We start from the raw sequence: 26,667 nt of genomic DNA, 5'->3' as shown, positions 1-26,667 counted from the left end.
TTTTGCTTTGACTTGATATTTGTCGTTATTCTTACTAATATTTTCGGTGCACACGTAAAAGCCCAGGCCTGGCAAACTAATCTCGAATCTGCGTAAAGTACCCGTTAGGTTAACGGAAGTTTTACTGGCCGCAGTTAGTGTTGGTTTCCTAAGATACTAAAAATAGTACTTTACAATCTGAAGCACATTTGGTCCTCAGAATATGGTAGGCATGCTGTTCAGGTTGGTTAATACAAAGATAACTTGTACCATAATTTTTAGGACATCTTGAGCCTGAACTGGACAAAGACTTTGACATAATTGTAGTGCTTTTTGTTGTCTGCAGACCATGAAAGTCTCAATTGCTTTTTTTCACTTTGGGAGATTAAGCAAGAGTGCTGTTGGAGGTTTCATTAGAGTATTGATCTTTGTATTAATAAATTGACAACCAGCAGGATTCCCATAGAGGAAGAATTAGCCAGAAAAGCCATTAACATTGAAGAAGAAAATGAAATGGAGACAATAGATGATGATGATGTAGAAGAAGCAGGTTATAGCTTATTGCCAAAAGTGCTGAGGATGCACTAGCATTGCTGGAAAATGTGTTAATGAGTATTCCCCAACTTTTCTCAAGAACTTTTAAGTCACTCTGACAAGTTAAATGATCTTGTTAAGAACACATACAAGACAAAAACAGTATGAATGCATATTGATTTGTTTTTCAAATGACTTTAAAACATAGCTTGCATTAATAAAATACTATACCTTTGTTAGTGAAACTGTGTACTCTAATTGTTTTTACTAACATTTTCAGCACATTGTAATGCCATCTTGAAGAAAACATAGCTGTGATTTAAGTTATTGCTTATTTGAGTTTGGTTAGTATAAATCTTGTTGTTATCAAGTCTGCATCTTTTAGTCCTCTTAACTTCATAATAAAGAGGTTATACTGTATAGCCCAACAAAATTTTTTCCTATCAAAAAATTTATATACATCCAAATTTTATATTTGTTGCATTAAAATACAGTCAAACCTGTTTTTGTGCGGGGGATAGGGACCACATAAAAAAAGTCTCACGTAGAAAATAACTCGAAACCGTACAGAATAACTAGGAATTGCTTTTTTAACTCCTTGGGTCTTTTTCTGCAACACCTAATGGGGAAAAAAATCCTCTAAGAATTTTAATTTTTATATTAATTAATTATTTCCACTTAAATACCAATCTAACATTAAAAAGTTAAAAATAATCGTTAAATAATGATTTTATTTGATAAATATAGCTGCAGGAAGTGTTATTTCATTTAACAAGGCTGAAATTTTACGCCTGCAGTCTAAAGCTGGAGGGGAGCTAACTTACCACATCTGTTCAAATATAACATAATATTTATGGTTTTTATGCTATTAAAATAAGAGGGGACCGAAATAAACGTATGAGAAAAAAATTTTTCTGAATAAAAAATGAAAAAACCTGCTGATGTCATAGAAAACAACCAATAGAGTTTTTAAAAATTTTACAGGAGTCAATTATGTTCCAATTTGATTGAAATTTTCATATATGGCACAAAAAAAATCGCACAAAACAAATCACACAAATAAAAACCACACAGAAACAGGTTTGACTGTAAATATAATTTGGATGGTTGTACTGTGTAATTCTGACTTACAAGACTCTCCCATTCTTGGATACAAATGTAATTCATTTTTCTTGTAAACAAGTAGTATTTTTCCATTATTTCTTATGACAAAAATTTGAACTTTGTTCCAGCATAACCCAGTCAGCCAAAAACACTAAATAAAATAAATAAAAGGAAAGTGTTTATAGGTTACTCATCAATATGAAAGGAACTAATACAAAATGAGAGAAACAAGTACAACATAAGCATATATATAAATTGAGACATTTTTATTTATTAGTAAGAAAATCCAGCAAAAAGTTGCTTAACTTTCCTGGCAACAGTTGGCAGCACCATCTGTTATGATATTTTATTTTAAAAATTTTTAAAATATTTTTAACTATTATAAAATGGCAAAAAGCATAATTCTGAAATTGGGATGGATTTTATAAAAAATTGTAAATGCTGATAATGGGTAAAATTGTCATTAAGTCTGACCCTACTGGAGATACACATGACCTCTTTATCCATTCCCTTGACCTTTAATCACCGAAATTGAATAGCATCAATCTCCCTAATAAACAAACTGTCCTACAAAATTTCAGAAATTTTTGACAAAAAGCACAGGAGTTATTAAGCTTTAAGGAGAGTGAACAAAACTGTGAAAGCACAGACACACTAACATCCATACGTACAGAAAAAACAAATTTTTTGAATTTCTCAATGTTTCAAGGTCCCAAGTCCAATTAAAAATCTGGGAGTAATTTTTTTTGACTGATTGCTGTACTTTCCCTCTATTATATATAACAGCTGGGAAACTAAAAATGAGAATTAGGTAAGAAAAGATAAGCAAAAAATGAGTGAAAATAGAGTAAAATAAATTGATTTTAATTAATTAAATTGTATTCATTCATTGAAGGATCTGTATTGTAGAAAAAATAATTAAACTGCACAACTCTGCTAGAATGAATAGCACTACCCTTAATAATGAAGACATAATCATGAATGGAACAAAGAAAACAGAGATTGGAGCCTATGAACTATCTGCTTGAAGTGCATCAGAATTTTAGTTTTGTTGCACTTATGCACTCATGATTTGTTCTTGAAAATATCAATGCTCATATACAGTAAATAGAAAAAGAAAACAGCTCATTGCATCAAATTCTTGTATATCAGGCATTTGTAAATTGGGTCACATTTTATGGAAATGTTTTATAATTTATATTCTTGACTAATACAAATATTTAAGACTGAAAAATGAATATTTTGATTAAAATTTACTTATATTATTTGAATTGAGATATCAAAACTTAATATCTCATTTTCGCTTTGTTTTTGGAATTATTCCAATTTGATTCATTTGCTTTGAAATGATTAGAATTTTGTAACTATTATATATTTTTTTCTCTGATACATATATAATGTCATGACTTTTTAGTGTATTTTATGTGTTACTGAAAAATTCCCAGTAAAAAAGTCTTGAACTTTCCGAATGACTTTTAATTATTAAGTGAAAGAATAACAAAATTGTAACTTGAAAGTTAACATTTAAATTTTAAAAATGATATATTTCTTGATTCTACTACATAATGTATTGCTTTTGTTTAAAATTTTTAAAACAAAATTTATATCAAATGTGTGAGAATTCTCTAAATTTAATTTCAGGAAGTTTATTTTGAATTTTGTAGTTTTGAATATGAGAAAAGTCCATTTAAATAATTAACTATAATTTTTAAAAATAAATTGAAAATTTTTCAGAAATGCTGAACTGCTTTAAAAATTTTCATTAATTGTTCATATGGATGATTGAATGAATAGTTTGATATTGAATAAGATTTGAAGCATTAATTCTAAAATATAGCTAAAATTAAATCCTCAAACTAGAATTATAGATTTACTAGTAGCCTGGGATGCCCCCTAGTGGGCTTTCTAGCAGCAGCAGTGCCATTTCGTGGTATAAATAATAAATTTCTATTACAAATAAAAATACAGTAGACCCCCCTATAACACTGTAGATACGTTCCGTGTTATTCCACTAATTTTTGTGGCAATGAGAGTAATATATGATCTTGTAACGTGTGTTTCTATCATACACACATACAGAAATTGTATATACTATAAGCACAAAGAGAGGCAAATTACATATGCTCATTAGCACTTCACTTGACTTCATGATTTCTTAAACTCTCATCCATCTTTGTTTTTGATGCCACTTTTCAACCTTGAATACAATAACTGCTTGATATTAGCAATGTCATGTACTGTACAGCCTGATCGTTTATGCTGAAACACATCAGAAAGGTCTTCATGACTTGGAAAGATTTGATGGCCTAGCTAAATTTCAGCACTACACTTGGGCCAGCAATGTTAACTAGGTGGCTCTTCCTTAATTGTATCAGTCTGCTGACTTTCTTCTTGTTATTCTTCAGTTGTACATATTCCAGATGCAACAAGTGCATCATCAAACTCTACAAATTCCTGGAAACACCCGAATATTAGCCAAACTTTAAAGAAATGCAAATTTTACATTAGATGGAGGCTAGAAAAGTTGTTATTCTGAGTTACAGATCCATTAAAATGAGATTCTACTGCATTTAGTGCAGTGCTTATTAATTAATATATTTTCAGTTTAAATTAGGGATATCTTATTCATTTTATATTTTAAGTTGACTGCGAGAATAGTTTGTTCTGACAGTCAACAAAATCGGTTCAAAGAATACATTTGCTGAACATAAAACAAACTACGGTGCATCTTATATCTTATATTTTATTCTCTTTCGTTGTTTTGGCTTTATTTATATCATTTATTTTATTTTACTTATTTATATTTAGTCTGCATGCGCATTTTTCCGTTGACTTTTTTTTTATATTTATTCCATAATTTATTTATGTTCTATTTTTAATGTTCTATTTTTGTGTAACTGAGGAAGATTATTTAAAACGATTGAAAACGTTTTTATGGTATTAAAAATTATTGCTGGATTGATAAAGGTGTAGTTTTTAACTCATTTACTGAACAAAATTCTGTATGATTCTATACTTTATAGCTCAATAGTATTTTTATATTTGCATTATTTGAGTATTTATTATTATTGATTTTTTGTTTAAGAAATTATATATATTTTTAAAATTATAAATTAGTAATAATTAAATAAAATATGCATATATAAAAATTTACAAATAAGATCTATTTACATTTACTTCACACAATTGTAATATAATGTTTTGAAAGCAAAATATTGCTAAATAAGTAAATTGTTTGCTATATTCCTAATTATTTTTACAATCTCCCATCATTATAAAAAATTGCTGTTAATTTTTGGTATAACTGCCATTTTATTGTTAATTCTTAAGCTTTATTAATTTTAGTTGTAGTGAAGAGAGACGGATTGTATAAATTGGTACAGTAGATTAGTATTTTTTGTTGTAAAGCAGTCATCAAGTAATCACAAGCAATAGTTTGCATGATAACAGTTATTAATAACAATAAATACTAATGGAATATGAGAGATTTTCTTTTACAGTTTTTTATTTTAATATATTTATAATTTTATTACTTAAATATTTGTAGTAATAACATAATAATAATTTTATTTTATTTTATAATTTTAGGTATATTATTGTTGTGGAACACGATTTATCAGTATTGGATTATTTATCTGATTTTATTTGTTGTTTATATGGAGTTCCAGGTGCCTATGGTGTTGTTACAATGCCTTTCTCTGTTAGGGAAGGTGTGTAATCATTTTCATTTTATGTCTTTGAAGTGACTATTTTCAAATATTAGTATTAGAATTTTAATAAACAATAATATAATAATAATGAACATTTACAAAAATTTTATCTTTGCTTTGATCATTAACAAGTAAGTAATAAATAAGTAATGAAAATCATTTAAGTGAAAATAACTCAAAGGTAAAAATTGATGATGATGATAAATTGTGAATACTGATTTTTTGATGACTGAAAAAATTATCAATAAACAATTAATATTACTGGAAATTTATTACAGGATATGTGTAAAATTCGGATAAAATAATGCTTAAATTGCAAACATAAATAAACATTAGTAAATATTCCTTTAGGATTTTTCGAAATTCAACTCTAAATTAATTTAGATTAGTCATCTCGATCAAGACTCTTTAACCTATCCCATGCTGAAATTTTTCTCCATTCCGGGTGGCTGCCATGTTGAATTTTTGTCGATGTTAAGCCTAACAAAAATTTAAAAAAAAATAATAATCGTGGCTACTGTATCATTAAAAATTTTTTTATTTTGCACAAACAAAATAAATATATTGAAAAATATAAAAACAAAAAAAATTATATTTTGAAAGTTTGTTTTAATATAAAAATTATGATGCATAGCGACATCCAGTACCAAAAACGTTCCAATGCAGAAATGAGTATATTTGGGGTCAACGGGTCAGGTCAAATGAGGTCAACACGAAAATACTTGGGAACAACATGGGACAGGTTAAGGAATTGAATGAAGTATGAATTGGTTTCAGCTACATGTTAATGCAGTCAATGAGAAAATCAATTCTTTGATATTTGAATAATAAATAAAGTATCACAAAATTTTAAATACTTTTTTGGATATGACAGTAAGAGGTTTATATTTTTACTAATTCTTCTAATTTATGTACTGGTTTAAAACTAACAGAGAAAAATTAATAGAAATTTTTCTATTAATTTTTACAGCTCTTAACCAGAGCTGTGTTTGGCCAGATGCTGAGGTAGTAGAGGCATTAGCCTGCCACTCTGGGATCAAATCTGAGTGATTGAAAAACCACAGGACTTTTTTTGAGGATGGTCCATCCTGGATATGTTGGGCCCCATCCCTCACCACCTGGTCATCCCATTGTATATCTGGCCAAACTTATAATGTGGATTTGGATGGGCCTACAATAGTCCTCTTAGTATCCACAGAGCAAAAAGAGTTTAAAAAAAACCAAAGCTGTATGTAATAAGTTTTTAAATAAGAAATGATTATTATGCTGTTTAATTGATGGTAAACAATAAAATGTGTTTATATACTCATTTATTAAATCAGAGATTAGTTATACAATTATCATTGTATGTTTTAAGTTTATTGATAAAATTTTATTTATTATTTCATATAATTTCACATCACAAAAGATTTTTGAAAATGTTTCCTTACAGGAATCAATATTTTTCTTGATGGTTTTGTACCAACGGAAAATTTACGTTTTCGAGATACTTCCCTTGTTTTCAAGGTTGCTGAAACAGCTAATGAAGAAGAGATTAAGAGAATGTGTCGTTATGAATATCCCAAGATGCGAAAAAGATTAGGTACTTTCTTAATTCCCAATATTAGTTAATTTTTATGATGAATTTTTGTATGTATGAATCTTTTATAACATTTGATATGATTTATAACTATATTGAATGGCAAAGCAGTTTTTAAATTTGTATTTGAGAATATGTTATATTTATTATTATATACAGAAGTTTAAATATTAAACAGATAATATATGTAATTCAAAGGTTATTCTAAAAGTAAAGAACGTTTGTTTCTCTAGATATTTTTATTTAAGATAATGAAACAACTTATTTTACAACACACATGATACCTTAGCTATTTTTCTATGTAGTTGTCATACAAATTTAAACATTTGTCATAGCAAATCACCAGCTTTTCTATGCCCTCTGCACACTCAGTTGCGTCCAAGTTCTTGAACCAGTCATTAACGGCCTCTTTCAGTTCATCGTCACTTCCATAGTGATTCCCAGCCAAAAAATCCTTTAATTTTGGGAAAAGATGGTAATCACTTGCCTCCGGGTATAAGGAGGATGTTTAAAAACTTCTCACTTAAACTGCTGAAGCAAGTTCTTTGTCAATGCAGCAGCATTTGGACATGCGTTATCCCGAAGAAGCACAATGCCTCTGGACAACAATCCTTGCCGTTTGTTTTGAACGGTGCGGTGTAGCCAGCGAAGGAGTGATAATAGGCTGCTGCATTTATGGTCTCCCCTCTAGGTATGTAGTCAACAAGTAGGACACCATTTTGATCCCAAAATACTGTAGCCATAACCTTTCTGGTGCTCAGAATTTGTTTGGCCTTTTTGGTCTTGGGGATCTGGAATGATGCCATTCCATTGACTGGTGCTTTGTTTCTGGAGTTTTATGCAAAATCCAGGTCTCATCACCAGTAACAGTGTGGTTCAAAAACTCCTAGCCATTTTTGTTGTATCGACTGAGAAAAGTCAGTGCAGCTTCCATTCAATTTTGTTTGTGTTCATCTGTCAAAAGTTGAGGAATCCACCTGGTGCACATTTTTCTGTAGTCCAAATCACCACTAACAATGCCATAAAGAACTGTTCTTGAAATTTCAGGAAAGAATGAACTGAGTCCATCTATAGTGAAACATCTATCCTGTTGAATTTTTTCCTCAATCCTTGATTTTAGTTTGTCAGTCACAACTGAAGGTCGGTTTGAGCTTTGTTCATCATGAATATTCATTCACCCATCATTAAACATGATGCACTATTTTCGAACTGAAGATTCATTCATCACATTACCATAAATCTTGTTATCGGTCTGTAAATTTCGATAAGGCGGACTTTTTTGCATTCAGGAAGCATATTACACTATGAACCTCACACTTGGTGGGATCTGTAATTTTGTCACACATTTCAAAGTCGCACTATAAATGATTGTTGCGGCTTGTTGTTAGCGTCAGACTGGTGCCAAAAAATGGGAATGTCCATGACGTAGCTGTGAGGAGTGGGGGAAAACTGCACAGCTCATCAGATCAAATGTTCTTTTCTTTTAGAATGACCCTCATGACCACTTTCATCTGATTGTGTGTGTGTACACATACACACACCTATATACATATATATATTATCAGCAATGTTCCCTCTAAGCTGCGCAGCTGTGCACTGCTCAAATTGTTGCTGCGCACGAGAATTTGTGTGCCACACAGGTGAGAATGCACACTAATTTGAATTGTTTACTTGTTTCTCACTCTGTCTTCAACATGGTTATTGCTATGTATATTTTGATTAAATATATTAAATCATTAACAAAAGATAATATTTTGTATGGAAGTATGTTTTAAAATAATTTTTACTTTATAATTAATTATTTTAATTTTTATTGGAAAGGATACGAATATATATATATAAATTTTTCTGAGCATATATATATATATATATACATGCTCAGAAAAAATTTTTTTGCTCAGAGAAGTATATGTTTGCTCATCTACAAAAAAAATTAGAGGGAACATTGATTATCAGATATGATGCACAAATTATAATTTTTTTCATCCAACCTGACTTATTGTTTTTAATATTATGAGTCCAAAATCTTATAAGACAAATTTCATTGCATTCTATCAAATGATAAGTCCTGCATGCCTTATTATCTGAAAATAAAAAATATAACAACAGAAAAAACAAATTAAGTAATTTTGTTTTAGCTGTACTCTGCACCAGGTATGGGAAACTTTTTATTCTGGATATAACCATGAAAGATGTTAACTGTGAGGACTGTATTAAAAAAACCATTGTAAAAATATATATACAGTAGAGCGTCGATAAGTGGAACCAATTGGGGACTGGGGTCCTTCCAGTTAATGATTTGTTCCAGTTTCCGACTTTGTACGAAAAAATACATTAACCTGTCTGATGTTCAAATTTTTCTCCGTTGCGTATCGCTTCCTGTTGAATTTTTCTCCGTTGCGTGTCGCTTCGTGTTGAATTTTCGTCGATTTTAAGCCTAACGAAAATTTTTATAATAATCATCGAGGCTATCGTATCGTTAAAAATTATTTCTGCATTTTGTACAAACAAAATAAATATATTAGAGAATATAAAAAACATGAAAATTATACTTTAGAAGTAAATTTAGTATCAAAAACATTCGATTCAGCACGACACAGTCCGACTGAAAATCGTTCCACTTTCCGGCCATTCCACTTATCGACGCTCTACTGTATATATATTTTTTACAATTGTTTACAGTTAACGTGTTTTATATATATGTATACACAATGGCATATATGATGTCTATATTTAAATTTATAACTGAAAATATCAAAGAAATGTTTAATGTTGATCTTAAACTTTTATTGATAAAGAAAAGTATAATTATTATTGAGCATTAAAAGAAAACTGTACATTTGTTATCTTTAAGGAAAATACATTATTATTTTCTCTTCATGTTGTCAACATTAATTTAATAAAATTGCCCACATTCAAAATTAATAAAAAAAAATCTATTCCTATGATTTAATTTAGGGTTATTATTATTTATTACTAATTTTTTGAATTGATGATTTGAAAATAATTTATAATAATTAAAATATCAGTTAAAAAAATCTCTTCATTTTTATATTCTTTGCATATCTTTGATTTTTACAATAATAATTTTCTAATTACCATAGGAATATATTTTTATAAATTTAATGAAACTACACTTACATAATAATAAATATGTAAATATTAATATTTTAATTAAAATTTAAATTTTAGGTGATTTTGAGTTGGCTGTAGATCCAGGCACATTTACAGATTCTGAAATAATTGTTATGTTGGGTGAAAATGGAACAGGAAAAACCACTTTTATTCGAATGATGGCTGGACGATTAAAACCAGATGAAGGAGGTAAAATTTTATTAATTAGAGCAACATAGACAAAGTTTGATAACAACTTATAGTACTTATTACTTTAAATTGAATTCTATGTATTTTGAATTTGTTATTCTAATAATTAATTGTGTAACAAAAAATAGAATATTTAGAGTATTAGAGAAAATTAGATGTTTTTGTACTGAAACCTGACTAAAAATTTAAGTCAGATTTTAGTAAAAGAAAAAAAAAATTAATTTTCTTTAATAATTTTCATATTTTGTCGATTGATACTTAACACTTTCACTGCCACCATTGAAAAAAGTTGCTCCAAATATGCCTATTTGTTTTTTATAAAGTATGTCACTGTTATACACAAATTTAGAATTAAAAATTTTTATTTATTTTAAGAAATCTTTACAGAATTACATGAAATTGAGTCTACCAATACCTACTTGAGGACATAAATGATGAAAAACCATTATATTTAAATATAAGAATGGAAAAATAAGAACCAAGCAATAAAATATAATTTCTAAAATATTTCTTAACATTTTTAGATAGTAATAAATAACATCAAAAAACAACATGCATGCAATTTACCAAAACTTGCAGTGTCTAAATGACACAAAAACACATCATTGACATATTTATAATGAAGATAACATGACACAAAATTGTGTCAGTTGGTAGTGAAATTAACATAAGTAATCAGAAATGTGTATTTTTAAATTAAATTTTTGTATTTAGAACTAAAATCTTAGATCTGTTAAGAGAAAATTTTTGTCCATCTCTCTCTCTCTCTCTCTCTCTAACATTATATATAATGTGTCAAAAAAGCTTGGTGAATGTTAGGATATCAAGAACGTTGGCATGTGACAAGTTTGAACATGTACAGGGATATGTCTAGAAGTGCCTAGTAGCATGCAATGTGTGTGGCTGCAAGTAGGTTTCCATTGCAGTAATTCAAGCACACTATGTGAAAGATGGCATCAAAGAGCAATGAAACAATGGACAGCATGAAGTTTTGCTTCAAATTAGAGAAAACACTTGGAGAGAATTCAAATACAGATCTGACATTGTGCAACAAACAGTACAGATGTTGAGATTTACTGAGGAAAAATAAAATTTTTCAATTTGCTTTATTACCTGCTGCTGTTCCGGTTTTTTTCTTTTCTATCTTTACTGATGTAATTTTTATGAACATATATAATGGAATGAATAATTTTTGGACACCTTGTGTAGTTAAATTTCAATATCTAAAATTTTTTTCTATAATGTAAGATTTAAATAGCTTAGTTAAGATAGAGTCAATGAAATTCTTAAAATATTTATGAGCAATTATTTATTGTGACATTGTCACAGTGCCAGGCTGTAATTTATAATTATCATTTAATTTAAAAATTAAACATGTGACTTTCGGTCTAACTGGAAGTTGATATATAGTTAACTGGAGTCTCTGGCCTCTAGTTTTCCATATCTTGTATTGATTTTTATTTGTAAGGCCGCGACTCCACTAGCCGTAAAACAGCCGTAAAACCCCTCACCGTAAAAGCTTTTAATCACGTGACCTATTTGCATTTGCGCTTGGATTGCGGTGGAGTTCCGGCTAGCGAAGCTTTTTACGGCGACAGTACTATTACGGTGTATACGTGATATATCGATATAAAGACAATAATTATATTCTACGAGTTTTCTCTATACTATAATTACAAATATAGTAAAAGTAATATCTTTACTTTCATATATTGACTTTTATTATTATATTATTAAGATAATATACAGCATTTATAAGCTTAGCTTTTTTATTATATACTCCTCTAAATTGAAGGATTTTCCTTTGGCCGTTCATATCGCGTGTTTTAGGCATCCATTATTATAATCGGGATACCTCTTGTCGTAGATACACGAATACTTTCAGATGTTTTCGATAAATCTTTCTAGATCTTCTAGAGTAGCCACGAGAGAACGTACACAAAAGCTCGTTTTCCGCCATTTTCGCATCGTGTCACGATGACCTAGATTTCACTGACTTCTGATTGGTGGATGGTACCGGTTTACGGTCGTATTCACTTCGAAAGTTGAACACTGCTCAACTCGCTTTTACATTGGTTTTACGACCTGCTCAGGCGTAAAATATCATGGTCACGTGATTAAAAGCTTTTACGGCGAGGAGTTTTACGGCCCTTTTACGGCTAGTGGAGTTGCGGCCTAACTCTATTCTTGAGATTAACAAAGGACAGACTGACATACAGACAATGGACAACAATGGGAATTTATAGGTCTGCAATTGAAAATTGCAGCACAATAATAAATGTATGAGATTACTGTTCAATATAATTAAAAAAACAAATAAAAAATTAATCAAATAAGATAATAAGCATTAATTTAAAATAGATTAAAATGCTATTTCTGAAATATCTGTTAAGTCTTTCGGAAGAAATATTTTCAAAATTCATGAATATGAATAATTTCTGCATTATATTTTTTATATTTTATTTTATATTATTTTTAGGAGAGGTACCCTCATTAAACATTAGCTATAAACCACAGAAAATATCTCCAAAATCTCAAGGTACTGTAAGACAGCTACTTCATGAAAAGATACGTGATGCATATATTCATCCACAGTTTGTAGCAGATGTAATGAAACCACTTCAGATTGACAATATAATGGATCAAGAGGTTTGTAATAATTGATATTTAAATTAAGTATTTTTATTTTACAATTACTTAAATTATTACATTAATATTTATTAGGTGCAAAATTTGTCTGGAGGTGAACTTCAACGTGTTGCTTTGGTACTTTGTCTTGGAAAACCTGCAGATGTTTATTTGGTAGATGAACCTTCAGCTTATTTAGATTCTGAGCAACGTTTGGTTGCTGCAAAAGTTATAAAAAGATTTATCCTTCATGCCAAAAAGACTGGATTTGTTGTAGAGCACGATTTTATCATGGCCACTTATCTAGCAGATCGTGTGATTGTATTTGAAGGTATCCCGTCTGTCAACACGAAAGCTAACACGTAAGTATACATCAAATTAAGTTTAATTGTAGAAAACATATTTTACAACAAACTGTATATCTTTTTAGTCCTCAGACTTTATTAGCAGGAATGAATAAATTTTTGGAATTGCTCAATATTACATTCAGAAGAGATCCCAACAACTTCCGACCAAGAATTAATAAACTTAATTCTGTTAAGGTAACTGTTCACTTTCTAAAAATAAGAACAACTACTATTTCTTGTATTAATGATAATTAGATAAATTTTATCTAATTATCATTAATACTTAAATAATTATTACTTATTACTTAAATGATATATAAGTACAGTAGAGACTCGGTAATCGGAACGATTTTCAGTCGGACTGTGTCGTGCTGAATCGAATGTTTTTGATACTAAATTTACTTCTAAAGTATAATTTTCATGTTTTTATATTCTTCAATATATTTATTTTGTTTGTACAAAATGCAGAAATAATTTTTAACGATACGATAGCCTCGATTATTATTATAAAAATTTTCGTTAGGCTTAAAATCGACGAAAATTCAACACGAAGCGACACGCAACGGAGAAAAATTTGAACATTGGACAGGTTAATATATTTATTCGTACATAATCGGCAATCGGAACAAATCACTAATCTGAACAACCCCAGTCCCCAATTGATTCCGATTTTCGGTTCTCTACTGTAATTATATTGTTTGTTTGAAATTTAAAGATTTTTTTAAGCTTACAATGTAATATTTTACATTTAAATATTGTATTAAGAAATCCATTATTAAAAGTGGAGCTTTCTGTTTTGGGACACTGTCATAAAAACACAATGGTGATAATAAGGTTCAGTTACTGTGCATATATATCATATATGCAATGCAGTGACATTATTCAGGTGTATTAAGCTTCATTCAAACCAAAAATTAATATTTTAATTAATTGTGGTGTTTCATTAACAAAGATTTACAGATACATGTGGAGAGACATGTTTAAAAAAATGAAAAATCATACCATACCAAAAACCACAGAAAGTATTGCAATTTTATTTAATTCTATTATTCAATTTTATTTATTTTATTTATTTTGAATTTATGTTAACTGTATTATAAAATTTAAATTAAAACAAGCAATTATTTATTGTGGCATCATCATAATGTTGGGCTGCAATTTTTAATTTATTTAATTTAAAATATATGCTCTGCACCTCAAATTAGTACTTAGTGTCTTGACCTGTACCTCATACTTTTCCATTAGCAATGGAGTAGTGCCGGTCGTCTGTTAACTGCTTTCAGGGGAAAAGTTTTGAATTGAGATAACTTGACTTCTGGTTTGCATTGAAAGTTCACATATAGTTAATCATGACCTACTGCCCATAAGGTTTCCATGTCTGGTCTTGTCTTTCACCTATCTAACTCCATTCTTGGGATTAAGGAAAGACAGGCAGACGACAGTGGGAATTTATAGGTCTACAGTTTTTTAAAATTGCAGCCCAAAGATAATCCCAGATTGAGTATCTCTGCAGAAAGTTACTTTATACATATAAATCATAACAAAATCGTACACAAATAGTTACTGTTAAACATGAATAAAAATTACAAGTTATTGTTATATAGTGTGTGCTTATTGCTCATGAAATTATTATACCATGCCATTAACCAGTGCTACTGATTGTTTAAACTTGAAACTTTTTTCATATGTTAATTTTGGCTGTTGTAAGTACATATAACAAGTACATTTAAGTGATTTATTCTTTTGAATGGATATATAAGTACAACTGTACTTATACTTAAATGATATATAAGTACAACTTATTATATACTTATACTTAAATGATATATAAGTACAACTTATTACTTAAATGATATATAAGTACAACTGTACTTATATATCATTTAAGTAATAAGTTGTGGTCCAATAAGTTGGGGACTAACTGTAAATTGTTTTGTCAATCCAGTTTGCCTAAAATTTGTTTCTTGTTTCCATTGAATGAAGGAATGAGAATGCTTTATATCATAGAGAGAAGACATTTTAATGTATATTAGCAGGTTAAGATGATAATTTAAACATTTAAAATTAATAGTAAACTTACATTATTAAAATTTTAAATATATTTCAATTTTTTTAAACAAATCAATATAAAGAATGTTTTAAACACATGAAAATTATTCTGCGTGTTATGAAAACATTTTTGAATATTTATGAGGAAAATCTTTGATAATATTTAAAATGAATGTTTTATTAAATAGAAATAAATCTTTTAGATAATGGTTAAATTCTTAATATACTAATATGATGATTTAATTATATTATATATTTTAAAAAAGATTCTCTAAAATTTCATTTTTAAATTTACCAAAATGTTTCTAATCTGAATTAGACTTTCTTTTATTTATTAATATTTTAGAATGGTTAATAGGGAGTTTTTAAAATTAACATTGAAACTTTGTTTTGAATTTTACAGGACATAGAACAAAAGAAAGGTGGAAATTTCTTTTTCTTGGAAGACTACTGAATACATTCCTCAATTATGATTGAACTAACAGGCCATGAGAAATGCAAATCCCAAGGAGACCACTATAAAGGATATGAACAAAGCATAATTAAAAAGGGAGTTATTCTTCCCATATTTTATGATATGGGCCAAAATGTTTTCTTACAGAACTGCTTTTACATGTCTGAATCTTTTATACTAGAAAATCAAACTGTTTGTTTTTTGTTTCTCCAGGTTGAAATTTAACCTAAAGAAAATTGGAGATTACACACAAAAAAGTTATAAAATAATTAAAAATGTAAAAATATTTATATTGACCTTATTTAATATAACATTGCAAAATTATTGAAAATAAAATTTTAAAAGAGATATTTAAAATGAAAGAGGATTAAAACAAAAATAAAATAAAAATATAATGAAGTTCTGTCATCTTGGTCACAGCAATGAAAGTTATTTTATTCATAAAATGGTATTCAAAAAAGTTATGAAATTAAAATTGGAATAACGAAAATAATAAAGTTCTTTCTTTGAAAAAAAAATCGATTAATTATCCTTGATAACCTTATTTATTTGACTCTCGATTATCCATTGACAGATACACCTGACATCTATTTTGTTGATCCTGTTTGAAGGATACAATATATTAATTTCCATAAAATCATTTTGTGTAGAGTGCCAATTTGATTTTTGTAAATATTTATTTTTGTAAAAATATATATGCATATATTTATAAATTGTATATCTTCATTTCTGTGCCCTGGAAAATCGAGGATCAATATTAACTTGAAATATTTGAACTCTTGATGGTATTTTGTAAACAGTTTAAAACAAATTTCAATTTAACCAATTAAATTAATGTCATTTTTTTTACAGTTATTTTGGTAAATCATATAATTAGCTTACTTAGTTAAAATATGCAGATTATGAAATGGAAATGATTTATTTGCATTTGTATGTAAAGGAAATGATTCTACAGCAAATTGAAAATGACTAAATAAACACTGAACCATGTAGTATTTACTTATTTAATAATAATTTATTACTGGTTCAAAAAAACAAGTATTGTTCTTTCATAATGTTAATTTTCTGTTATAGACTAATTTGAATATTTTTGTTCAGACTGGATTGATTTTTCACAGATTTCTTCTTATCAAATTATGAATAATTGAAAGTATTATTTGAATTTTTGAGTAAGAAAAATGGATGATATAAAATATTGTATGATGGAATGTAAATAACAATGTGAGAATTTATATAAATTCTAACCAATGCATTTAGAAAAACTGATTGGATTTAAATCATACTTTTATATGAATTTATGAAGTAAGATAATTAAAGTGTTAAATTGTTTAAAAATTCGTTAAAGGTACCTGTTACATTTAACTTTAGAAAATGAATGAGTAAACTCAATTTTTCTTATTAAAATCTGAATTTTTGTGAAAGGAATTTAGATTTCAAAATTGTATAATATATTATTTAAATACGAAGATCATTTTTTTATTTTAAAAAGAATAATGAAAATTGATGTTTTGTAAAATAAAAATTTTGTTATAAGCTTTTTCTATAAGCTTAACTAAAATATATTTCAAACTGCTTCTTGAGTCCGACAACTAAGAAAATCGCTTAACAAAAGAAAGGAAAAAAAATTAATTGGAATAAAACAAGTAAAACGTTGAAAACCAATGAATTATAGGAAATATTAACAGCCTATTGCAATATAGAAATATTTTGCTTTAGAAGAATGCGAAATCCTTAAAAATTTCTTTGACGGTGTTTTTCATTTAAGTGATTTATTCTTTTGAATGGAACACTAGGTTAATTTTACGAAAAAAAAAAATGCTTAACTTTGCAAGATTCTTTACATTTTTATACAGATTAAATTGTTTATTTTTACAGGATAACATTAAGATATCGATATGTTGTAAATCGAATTAGTAAATGATGTTTTCTTACGCTTGTAGAATGAACTTAAGGAAGTTTACAGATTTATCTGCGCAACGAGGTAATGGAGATTTAAAAAAAAATACTTATAATTCCCACGAAATTCTTGCTTAACTATTAAAAATATAAAAATGAACTAAAAACCTCGTTTCTGACACTACTAAAAGAAAGGTTTGTTCCAAATCAAATCGCACCTGGGCTTTTTCCATAAAATGTAATTCCTCTCAGACAACATCAAGTAATTACACTAATTGTATATTATTTGAAATCTTTATATAGATAAATGAAGAAAGAATTGATATTTTCATTACAGAAAGTATGAGTAATATTCCTTCACCATGCAAATTAATATAGTTCAGTTTAATGTTCGTGCGTTTCTATATGTCAACTTCCAGATTCTTATAATCAAAGAAAAAGTCGACTTTTATTTCTTTTTGCTTGGAATAGAATGAATTTTTTCGGAGCTAACCTGTTAATATTTTGTAGATTGTCAGTTGTGAATCTCTGTGCTCACGCAGTGTGCAAATCTCGCAATCTAGGTGGAAAAAAATTCAATTTTTCTACTTAATCCAAAGTGTTAATTTATTTTGTATTTCGATAGTAGACTGTCCATAGCATCTGGGAACGGAGGTAAGTTTCTTCGAAATGTGAATGGGTAGCAGAGGTACAGTACAATACGTGTCTAAATTTGACTGAACTTGCGATAGGCATGCATTGCTCTGCATATCGCCCATCTAGTTTGCTCGATCTGTGCGCACCATCTAACAACGTTCAGAGTTTATTGTATGTTTTGAATCGTAATTTACACAGATTTTCTTTATTACCGGTGGTTGAATGTTTTCTAAATTAGGTATTGTCGACTCAAATTCTTTTGAAAAGGTGAATAATTTTCATTCGACCTAAAAGTTCTTTTTGAAGTTTACCTAAGTTTTAGTTTAATATTCCACTTAATTCCGCTTTGTGACTATGGTTACTAAAGCTAGTACCTTTGGGTGTATAAATCATAAAAGAAGTTTTGTGCAAATATGCACATTAATTTAAAAAAAAATTTTTTAACGATGACCCTCAATTTCCCGGAGGGCCCTTTTCGAGATATGGAACAAAAATCCAAAGAATTCGAAGTTTGAGGCCATGATTACATATGCTCTTCGAGAAAGGGTGGAGAGAGCGAATTTTGAAATTGCTTTAAAATTAGGAATGTTCTCCAATAAATTCATAGCAAATGGGAAAAAGTAGCGAGGCATGGACAACGCTTCTTCGATACTTATTCGTCTTGGCTTGTTGAAAATAATATATTTTATTCATTCCGAGTGCGTCGAGAATAAATACTCCCGCGAATGGACCTTACCGTCCAACAAAGTTTTTCGATGATTGTCCTATGTCCAAGCAACAAAAAGTGCAATACCACCTGCAGTCAACTTTCCAAGAACTGAGTACGCCACAGAAATTAAAGGAGGAGGAAGAAATCAAATTAAGGGAGCCCTACACAAAGGAGGCACAAACCTTTACCTCCAACACTGCACGATAGCCAATGTCCGTGAGTCTTCATAAAATTTTATTTCACGGAAAGGACATATTGAAGCTTGCATTCTCGAAATTGGTAATACTGGGAAGAAGCCCAAGAGACAAGGTACAAACGCAATAGACAGTTCAGGGTACTATTTACGAGGAAATACATTGAGAATAGACACAGTTTCGGACTTGCCAAACAGACTTCTCATCACCTCAGATTAATTTATAGCCAGTTTGCGAGCATCCCAAATAAATAAACATAAAAGAAGTGAATCTCGAGATATTAGATTTATTAGAGAATGAGAAAAATTTAATCAGAACAATAGAGAATTCTGTTGACTCATTAGATTTTTCGTATTCTGTTTTACACTTATGATTGTTCTTTCTTCGTTTTTGCTTGCATATTAATGTCTGTTTTGTTATTTATTATTATTCAGAGTTGAAATTTTAGGATTAAACGCAATTAATAATATAATAGTTGTGTGCGTGTGTTTGTGCGTTAAAAATTCCTTATAACTCCTGCAATTTTTGTTAATCCAGATGAAATTTTGATTATATTTGTTTATGTTCTAACGAAAAGTATAGGCTTTTTATTTTGCGGAAATATTAGCTATAGAATATAGCTAATATTTTATCGATTTCTGATCGGTGAACGCACTATTATTGCAGTGACGTCATTGACCACGTGACGTTCACGCTCGACGAGAGAATTTCCCTTAAGTTACGCCAATTGCCAAAATATGTAAAAATGTATTTCAAATTTCATTTAAACTTTAAAAATGATAGTTGCATCGGGTCCCTTTAAAAAAATATTTCCATAGTGACCATGTGACATTCTATTATCCAATCGGAAGTAACGACCTAACGAGTCCGTTATTTAGAAAGTGTTATCGCCCATCTAACTAACGTAGCGGTACAGTACATACAATTCATCTTTGTTTTATCAACGAAGAATTAAAAAGACTCACTATTTTGTAAAAAAAAAAAAAAAAAATGCCTAAGGGAACTCAATTTTGCTTTATCCCGTTCAAGAAACCGAAACAATATTAAGGAAGACAGGAAGGAATCCATTTAAAATAATAGAGCGTTTACTTAGAATGTAGAGTATAAAAAATTTTATAAAGAAAGATTTTAATATTTCTTTTAATTTAAAGGCCATAATCTGTTTATACGTGCGTAAGTGAATTCTCTATTACTTCTATTTTTGTCCACGCAAGTGAAATTTTGTTTTGTTGCTCTTTATGTTCCAGGCCCACCAGTAGCCAAGAGGTTTCGTTCCCCGAACACTAGTAGTACGGTCGTGGGTCGCGCCTGACCAGGCAGGCTGGCAAGGTGAAGTTTTCCGGGTTTTTTCAAAATCATTAATGCCTAAATAGGGGCCAGAAAGACCTCTCGGAAGGCATCCTCCACTAGGCAGATCGCCCAAGTTTTGCATTGTCGTACAAAACAAAACAAAAACTATCTTATGTTACAACAGTTGGTGTAAACTACTTAATTTGTAGAAATATTAGCAAATCTTGAAATAGCTACTCTTCTCAATTCTTCAATCTCGATAAAAAGTATTCTGTCATGCTTGACTGGAATTTATAGTACTAAATATGAATATATGTTGGTCTACCTATTTTTAGTGATATAAAAATTACAAGTTTTGCAGATTCCTATTTTTATTCCGTAAATAATTTTCATTTTCTTTAAATATATTAAATAACTTGTACAATTATTTACATTTTATTTTATTAGCAAAAACTATTTATTTTTTATTAGCAAAAATTTAGAATTCCCCTCCTAGATTGCCAGATTTACACACTACCACGGCGAAAAGAGTTAGCTACAAAAAAAAAAAAAAAAAACAACCATTGTCTAATGTAATTTGTATAAGTGCCTCTTTAAATATGCAATCACTATTACACTATATAATATAGGAAATTTTTGAACAAAAATCTAGAGAACATTTAAAATTTTGCCTGACAACTCTGGGAAGAATCTTTTCATCTCAAAATATTTGTTTAGAATATTCTATGTGTATTAATCGTTTATTTTTTTTTCAGGATGATCGGTCAGTATCGATTTAAATCAGTAATTATGAATACGGTATTTCAATTAAATAAAAAGGCAATATAATGCACAGTTTTTTTTAATTCGTTTTCAATTTATCTTCTCTCAGATCATAATATTCTCTTTCGTCAATACAATAATTCTTATCCTGCCATTACTATATCGCTACATTGTTTCACTAACTCATCTACTTCGGATTTCGATAACTAAAAATAAAACAAATGAGATTACATTTTTATTTACAAATAACCATGTTATATGCTTTAATTTAATAATAATAAAACTCTAATTACGCCATACTTACAGCATCTTTAACATTTATATTTCTATTCAGACATTCCAAATACTGAAAATTAAAAAAAAAAAAATTATTTTCTATATTTTCTGTTTAAAATTTATGTTTATAATCTACCTTTATGTCTTCTTCTTTACTGGGTTTTATTCTCCCACAGCTCAAATCAACAAACTGTTGCATGTCTCTGACGCCAAGAATTTGAGAACATGAGAGAGCCATGTCGAATGCCTGAAACACAAAAGAAAAATTCAAATATTTATTTTCAGCCGCATGATTCAATAATAATGAAAGCTGCTTACTTTGTATGTTTCTCTCATGCATCCAATAAATTTATCTTTTTGACTTCTATTGGCATTAGCATCTATTAGATTTTTAATATTAAAATATATAATTAACTTTACAGTCATAAACGAATACTTAAAAGTAATTAAATTTATTTATGTTTCTAATAGTAATAATAATATTTCACAAGTGTCAATATGTTAAATTAACTTATCCAAAATAATGATAATCACTTAGCAATAGCGTAACAAGTGTCTTTTTTTCGTGTAAGGGATTAAACATTTTTTGCATAGGAGTTAGCTGGGTACAGAGGTTAACTGTCCCGTTGCTTTCCATTACTTCTCATATTTAAATGTTCTCTGTTCAGTGTCATTGATTCTCTCTAAGAGGACCAAATCACACATGTAATATGGCCGCCTTCAGACATGCTGAGGAGATGCTATTTAGGAATAACGGAAATCTGCAGGCAAAATTGTAGCGCTTCTTGGCATGCTATTTTCGAACGTTACCTCTTGAGAAAACGTCGACGCCGTCAGTGTTAAATTTACTTCTGCTGTTTGTGTTTAAGCTCAGATAATTGAATATGTTAAACGCACCAGTGTTTGCGGGATATATTTTTCTTTGAGGTGGTTGTAATGTAACAGGGCCAGGAGTAGTTTGGTATAACTTAAGTGGATCGGTTCAGTTAATTCTACCTTTGTGCCTCTGCCGCAGCACAAACGGAAAGTCCTTCAACAAGAGATTGGTCTAGCACATCGGGAACCATTGTAACTTCCGAAGAGATTTGGCCCTTGGCAAAAGCTGGACCCAGAAAAGGTTAAAGAAACAGGAAGAAGGTTTTGTGGATGTAGCATACTATAATTTGCTGTAATACAACTCTACATAACATTTGCAAAGATCTTTAACTGATCTAGAGGCCCTATTCTTTTGTTTTTAGGGCTCGTCCAGAGTTTTCACGGACACCGGTAAAGAAACCAACTGTAAGAAGCTCAAGCTCGTGCTATGAAAAAAACTAAGTCTAATATGCAAGTGAAAACAAAGGATAGGAACACTCAACATTAGGCTTGTTCTAGAATGCCAGTCAAGTAAGCCAGTGAGTGAAACAGATATCTCCTGTAAAGATTACTTCTTTTTGAATCATGATTGTCTTCATCATGATGAAGATGCCTCTCCGATAACGAATGTAATGTGGATGACTTTATTCTGACAAAGGTTTCTGGAAAAACTAAGAACAACATGCAACATTTTGTTGCTAGTATAGTGACGGCATATTTGGACGATGATTTCATTGCCAAATGATTGAAGAGGAACAAACAAATTTCAATTTTCAGATGAAAAAGATGTAAATGTAAGCAAGCTTGACATTGTTTTAAAGCTGCCTTGTCCACTTTACCAGGGTTAGCGTGGTCGCTTTGTTAAAAGTTATGCATTACTTTTGATTTTTCTGCTTATGGAGTCATTTAACGTAGCATTTCATATGCATCCAGTTAATTCCACCGGATATTCCAATTGACCCTTATCTTGGGGTTTAACTGGACCACTTCACACATTAACAATAATATTTTTTACATACTTTATTTTATGTATATGCAGACAAAACTGTTTTTTCTCAGTTACTATATATATGCCTGTAACATAGCATAAAGAAAATAAGTTTCCACATTGTGAAACTTATTTAAAAAACTGAGAAATTGTATTCAATTAATTCCGCTCTCCTCTATTTCTATTGCTAATTAAATAAATATTTTATAAACATCTCTAACTCACTTCAGAAAAGGTATCTCGCACTTTTGGAGGCTCGTGCACCCAAGGTAGTTTTATCCACTGGTCCACAAATGGTCCAGTGGATAAAACCACCGAACACTAGTAGTTAGTTGATCGTGATTCGCGCCTCGCCAAAGGTTGGCCACGTGGAGTTTTCCAGTATTTTTCATGTTTATAACACCTAGAGAGCAGTTTCCTATACAAAGCCCTTCCGGGAGGCATCGCGGCAGATACGCCCAGAGTCGAGTTGCCGTATACCTAGCGTGGCGAACTTTATGGCACGCGTGCCCAAATTGGCACGTAAGGAGATCTCATCTGGCATGTAACGTATCATACGATTTTGATTTATCATCTTTTTTCAATCATTCTTTCGATTTATCACCTGATCATCCTTTTTTAATCAGCTTTTTTTTTACATTTATTCGAATTAAAACATATTCGTTTAATTTATTCAAATATCGTTATTCGAATTCTAAAACTTTTGCACGCATAAACATCTCTAAAGTTGAGTATGCTTACTATATGGAACACGGGCTCAAAAAGGTTCGCCAGCCCTGCCGTGTACAGACAACAAACAAGCATCCAAAGTTAACATCACTTCTATATTTACTAGAAAAATAGGAAACTACCGAAATAAATTTAATTTCTCCACTTCCATAGAAATATTTTCTCTTTATACTCAGAAATTGTCGTTGTTCTTTTCCCTTAACTTGGAGAGCATGGCGTAGTGATAACCAGATTTTCAAATGGTTCATAAGACAAGATTTATCTCATAAATTTTCTGTTTTTCAGGGAGAGGACTCAAACCCGATATATCAGCGTTCTTACTGTTTTCTACGATTTTTCTATTCTTAGACAATAAGAGGATCTTTCTCCTATGTTCATTATTAGTTCGATAAAGCCCACAATTAGAGCGTCCAGATAATGAAGGACAGGACTCGACATAACCGGGATAGACTACTGATGGATGAGAAACTGGAATTGCTTGCTGGGATTCGATCCCGAGTGTGTGAGATTCGGGATGGAATCCGATCAAATCTGATGCTTGGCCATCTGGTCTTTTTGATTTGCAATTATCGATCGACAGTTCGTTCCTGTTCCTCAACTATTATAAGACACTATTACAGAAAACGTTTCCTTTTCTTTAAGTAAAACAAACGTTGTTTCAAATATAATTATGCAAATAAAAATAGAAAATAAAATTCCAATTAGGAAAACAGAAAAAAAGTAATAATAAGAATGACATTAATTAATTTATTTTTAAATTGAATTTTCTGGAAATCAAACTATTTTATAAAGAATATTTTGAGTTAATTATAAATATATAAAATTGAAGAGATTTTTTTCAGCAATAATAAATATATTAATACATACCACAAATAGAATATTGTCCTGAGACAAAAGTAGCAATTGAGATAACTAGCAAAAAAATGATCATCATGTTTACAGGATGATATCACTCTTCCTGAAAATACCGCTTTATATATGTTTTAAACTAAAGCAATAATTATAATAAAATGACATTTTAATAACGTTTTAATTCCATCTTTTTAAATAAAAAGCGTGAAAAATGCATGATTATAACTGTCCAGCCCAATCATCTTAATTCATTATTATAATTAAAATAATTATATTATTCATCTGAATTATATTTATAATTATAGTAGTGCAAGCAGCATCTAAAACACTATTTTTATTGCAATAATTTTGAAAATTTCGAAATAAATGTGGTTAATTTTTATTAATTTTATGGCAAAAAAATGGGAAATGCGTATAAGAGACATCTGGAACATACTCGCTTTAAATTAAACCATGATTAATTTTGAAAATAAAGTTATAATATCTATAATTAATGAGAAACGTTAAACATTTATAATTTATTACTTAAAATCTTGAGGTTGGACATGACTGGATATGATTCGAATCTTGGACAGAATATATTTTTATATATGTAAACGAATTGCCAGACAGTCGATGGCTTTCTGTTCTGGAGGACGGGGAGCAACCAGGTGAATCCAGGTGAGCAACTGCAAGAATTTTTCATAGCTATATTGGGCCTATCCTACGCTTGGCTGTCTTCATTTCGGGTTTAGTCAAACCCACGACACAATGAATATGAATTAAGCGCTCTTATTGCCCGTAGGGCAGAAAGAGACAAAAATATATATACAATACCTTGCCAAATTATTAGATCCATGGAAAATATTCCAGCAACGAATTACTTAATTTTCCCGGCAATATTAGGTGGCGTCATCTGTTATATTTTATTTAAAAACTTTTTATATTTGTATCTATTATAAAATGGCAAAAAGCTTAATTTTGAGGGTAGGGATGATTTTGTAAAAAATTGTAAATGCTAATGAGTAAAATCGCCATTAAGTCTGACCCTACTGGAGAATGACACGACCCTATTATCTCCCCACACCCTCGATCTTTAATCACCAAAATTTAATAGCATCAATCCCCTTAATAAACAAATCGTCTTGCAAAATTTCAGAAATTTTCGACAAAAAAACATAGGTGTTATTAAGCTTCAAACTGGGTGAACAAAATCGTGCCCTCCCTACACATTCTAACATCCATACATATAGAAAAAAAAACCGATCTTATGCATATCTGGACAATTCAAGGTGTCCTGGGTCCAAAAATGTAAAAATTTGGGGAGGGGGTCATTTTTTGACCCCCTACCCCATTTTTTGACCGAACGAAAAACTTTCTCTCTGTTATATATAACAGTCAGAAAAGTAAAAATTATCGAATACATATTTATATATTGACTATGCCATTATTTAGAGGAGGGGCCCACCAGTGACCAAGCGATTCAACACTGGGAGTTCGGTCGTGGGTTCGTGCTTTGCCAAAAGGGACTGGTCACGTGGAGATTTCCGGGTTTTCTGCACGTCTGTAACGCGCAGAAAGTGTTCTAAAGTGACATAAACATTGAGAGAATCGTGCTGCCAACGACAACGACATCACCGATAATAAATGTTAATAATTCCTAACTAGTATCTTATGCATTTGAAATAAGTTATTTATATTTTAAATTACTAAATATAAATTAATTTATGATGATTTATGAAAAATAAGCAAAAGTTTGATTTTATTTAAAATATAATATTGTGTACACCCAC

At 29.8% G+C, this 26,667-nt stretch overlaps 2 protein-coding genes across 2 annotated transcripts in view; one reads left to right on the top strand and one right to left on the bottom strand.

Annotated features, from left to right (window-relative positions):
* pix (ATP-binding cassette sub-family E member 1 pix) overlaps positions 1-17,045 on the top strand; it is a 42,237-nt gene extending 25,192 nt beyond the window's left edge. The window contains exons 10-16 of the mRNA XM_067276442.1: positions 5,206-5,327; positions 6,760-6,909; positions 10,099-10,230; positions 12,710-12,879; positions 12,955-13,220; positions 13,289-13,400; positions 15,658-17,045. Coding sequence (XP_067132543.1) covers positions 5,206-5,327; positions 6,760-6,909; positions 10,099-10,230; positions 12,710-12,879; positions 12,955-13,220; positions 13,289-13,400; positions 15,658-15,708 — 1,003 coding nt within the window. The 3' untranslated portion in view covers positions 15,709-17,045. The remainder of the gene's footprint in view (positions 1-5,205; positions 5,328-6,759; positions 6,910-10,098; positions 10,231-12,709; positions 12,880-12,954; positions 13,221-13,288; positions 13,401-15,657) is intronic.
* Positions 17,046-21,258: 4,213 nt separating this feature from the next.
* LOC136980347 (uncharacterized) lies at positions 21,259-25,011 on the bottom strand. The gene is made up of 5 exons (XM_067276438.1): positions 24,911-25,011; positions 21,790-21,851; positions 21,608-21,718; positions 21,500-21,541; positions 21,259-21,401 (listed from the first exon to the last, which is right to left on the bottom strand). Exons 1-5 carry the CDS (start codon positions 24,975-24,977, stop codon positions 21,339-21,341), a joined length of 345 nt encoding a protein of 114 aa, XP_067132539.1. The 5' UTR covers positions 24,978-25,011; the 3' UTR covers positions 21,259-21,338.
* Positions 25,012-26,667: the final 1,656 nt, after the last annotated feature.

The sequence above is a fragment of the Centruroides vittatus genome, unplaced genomic scaffold (genome assembly GCF_030686945.1).
Source record: "Centruroides vittatus isolate TY-2023 unplaced genomic scaffold, ASM3068694v2 contig_694, whole genome shotgun sequence".
NCBI classification, from domain to species: Eukaryota; Metazoa; Arthropoda; class Arachnida; order Scorpiones; family Buthidae; genus Centruroides; species Centruroides vittatus.
This window is presented reverse-complemented; position numbering and strand designations above follow the sequence as displayed.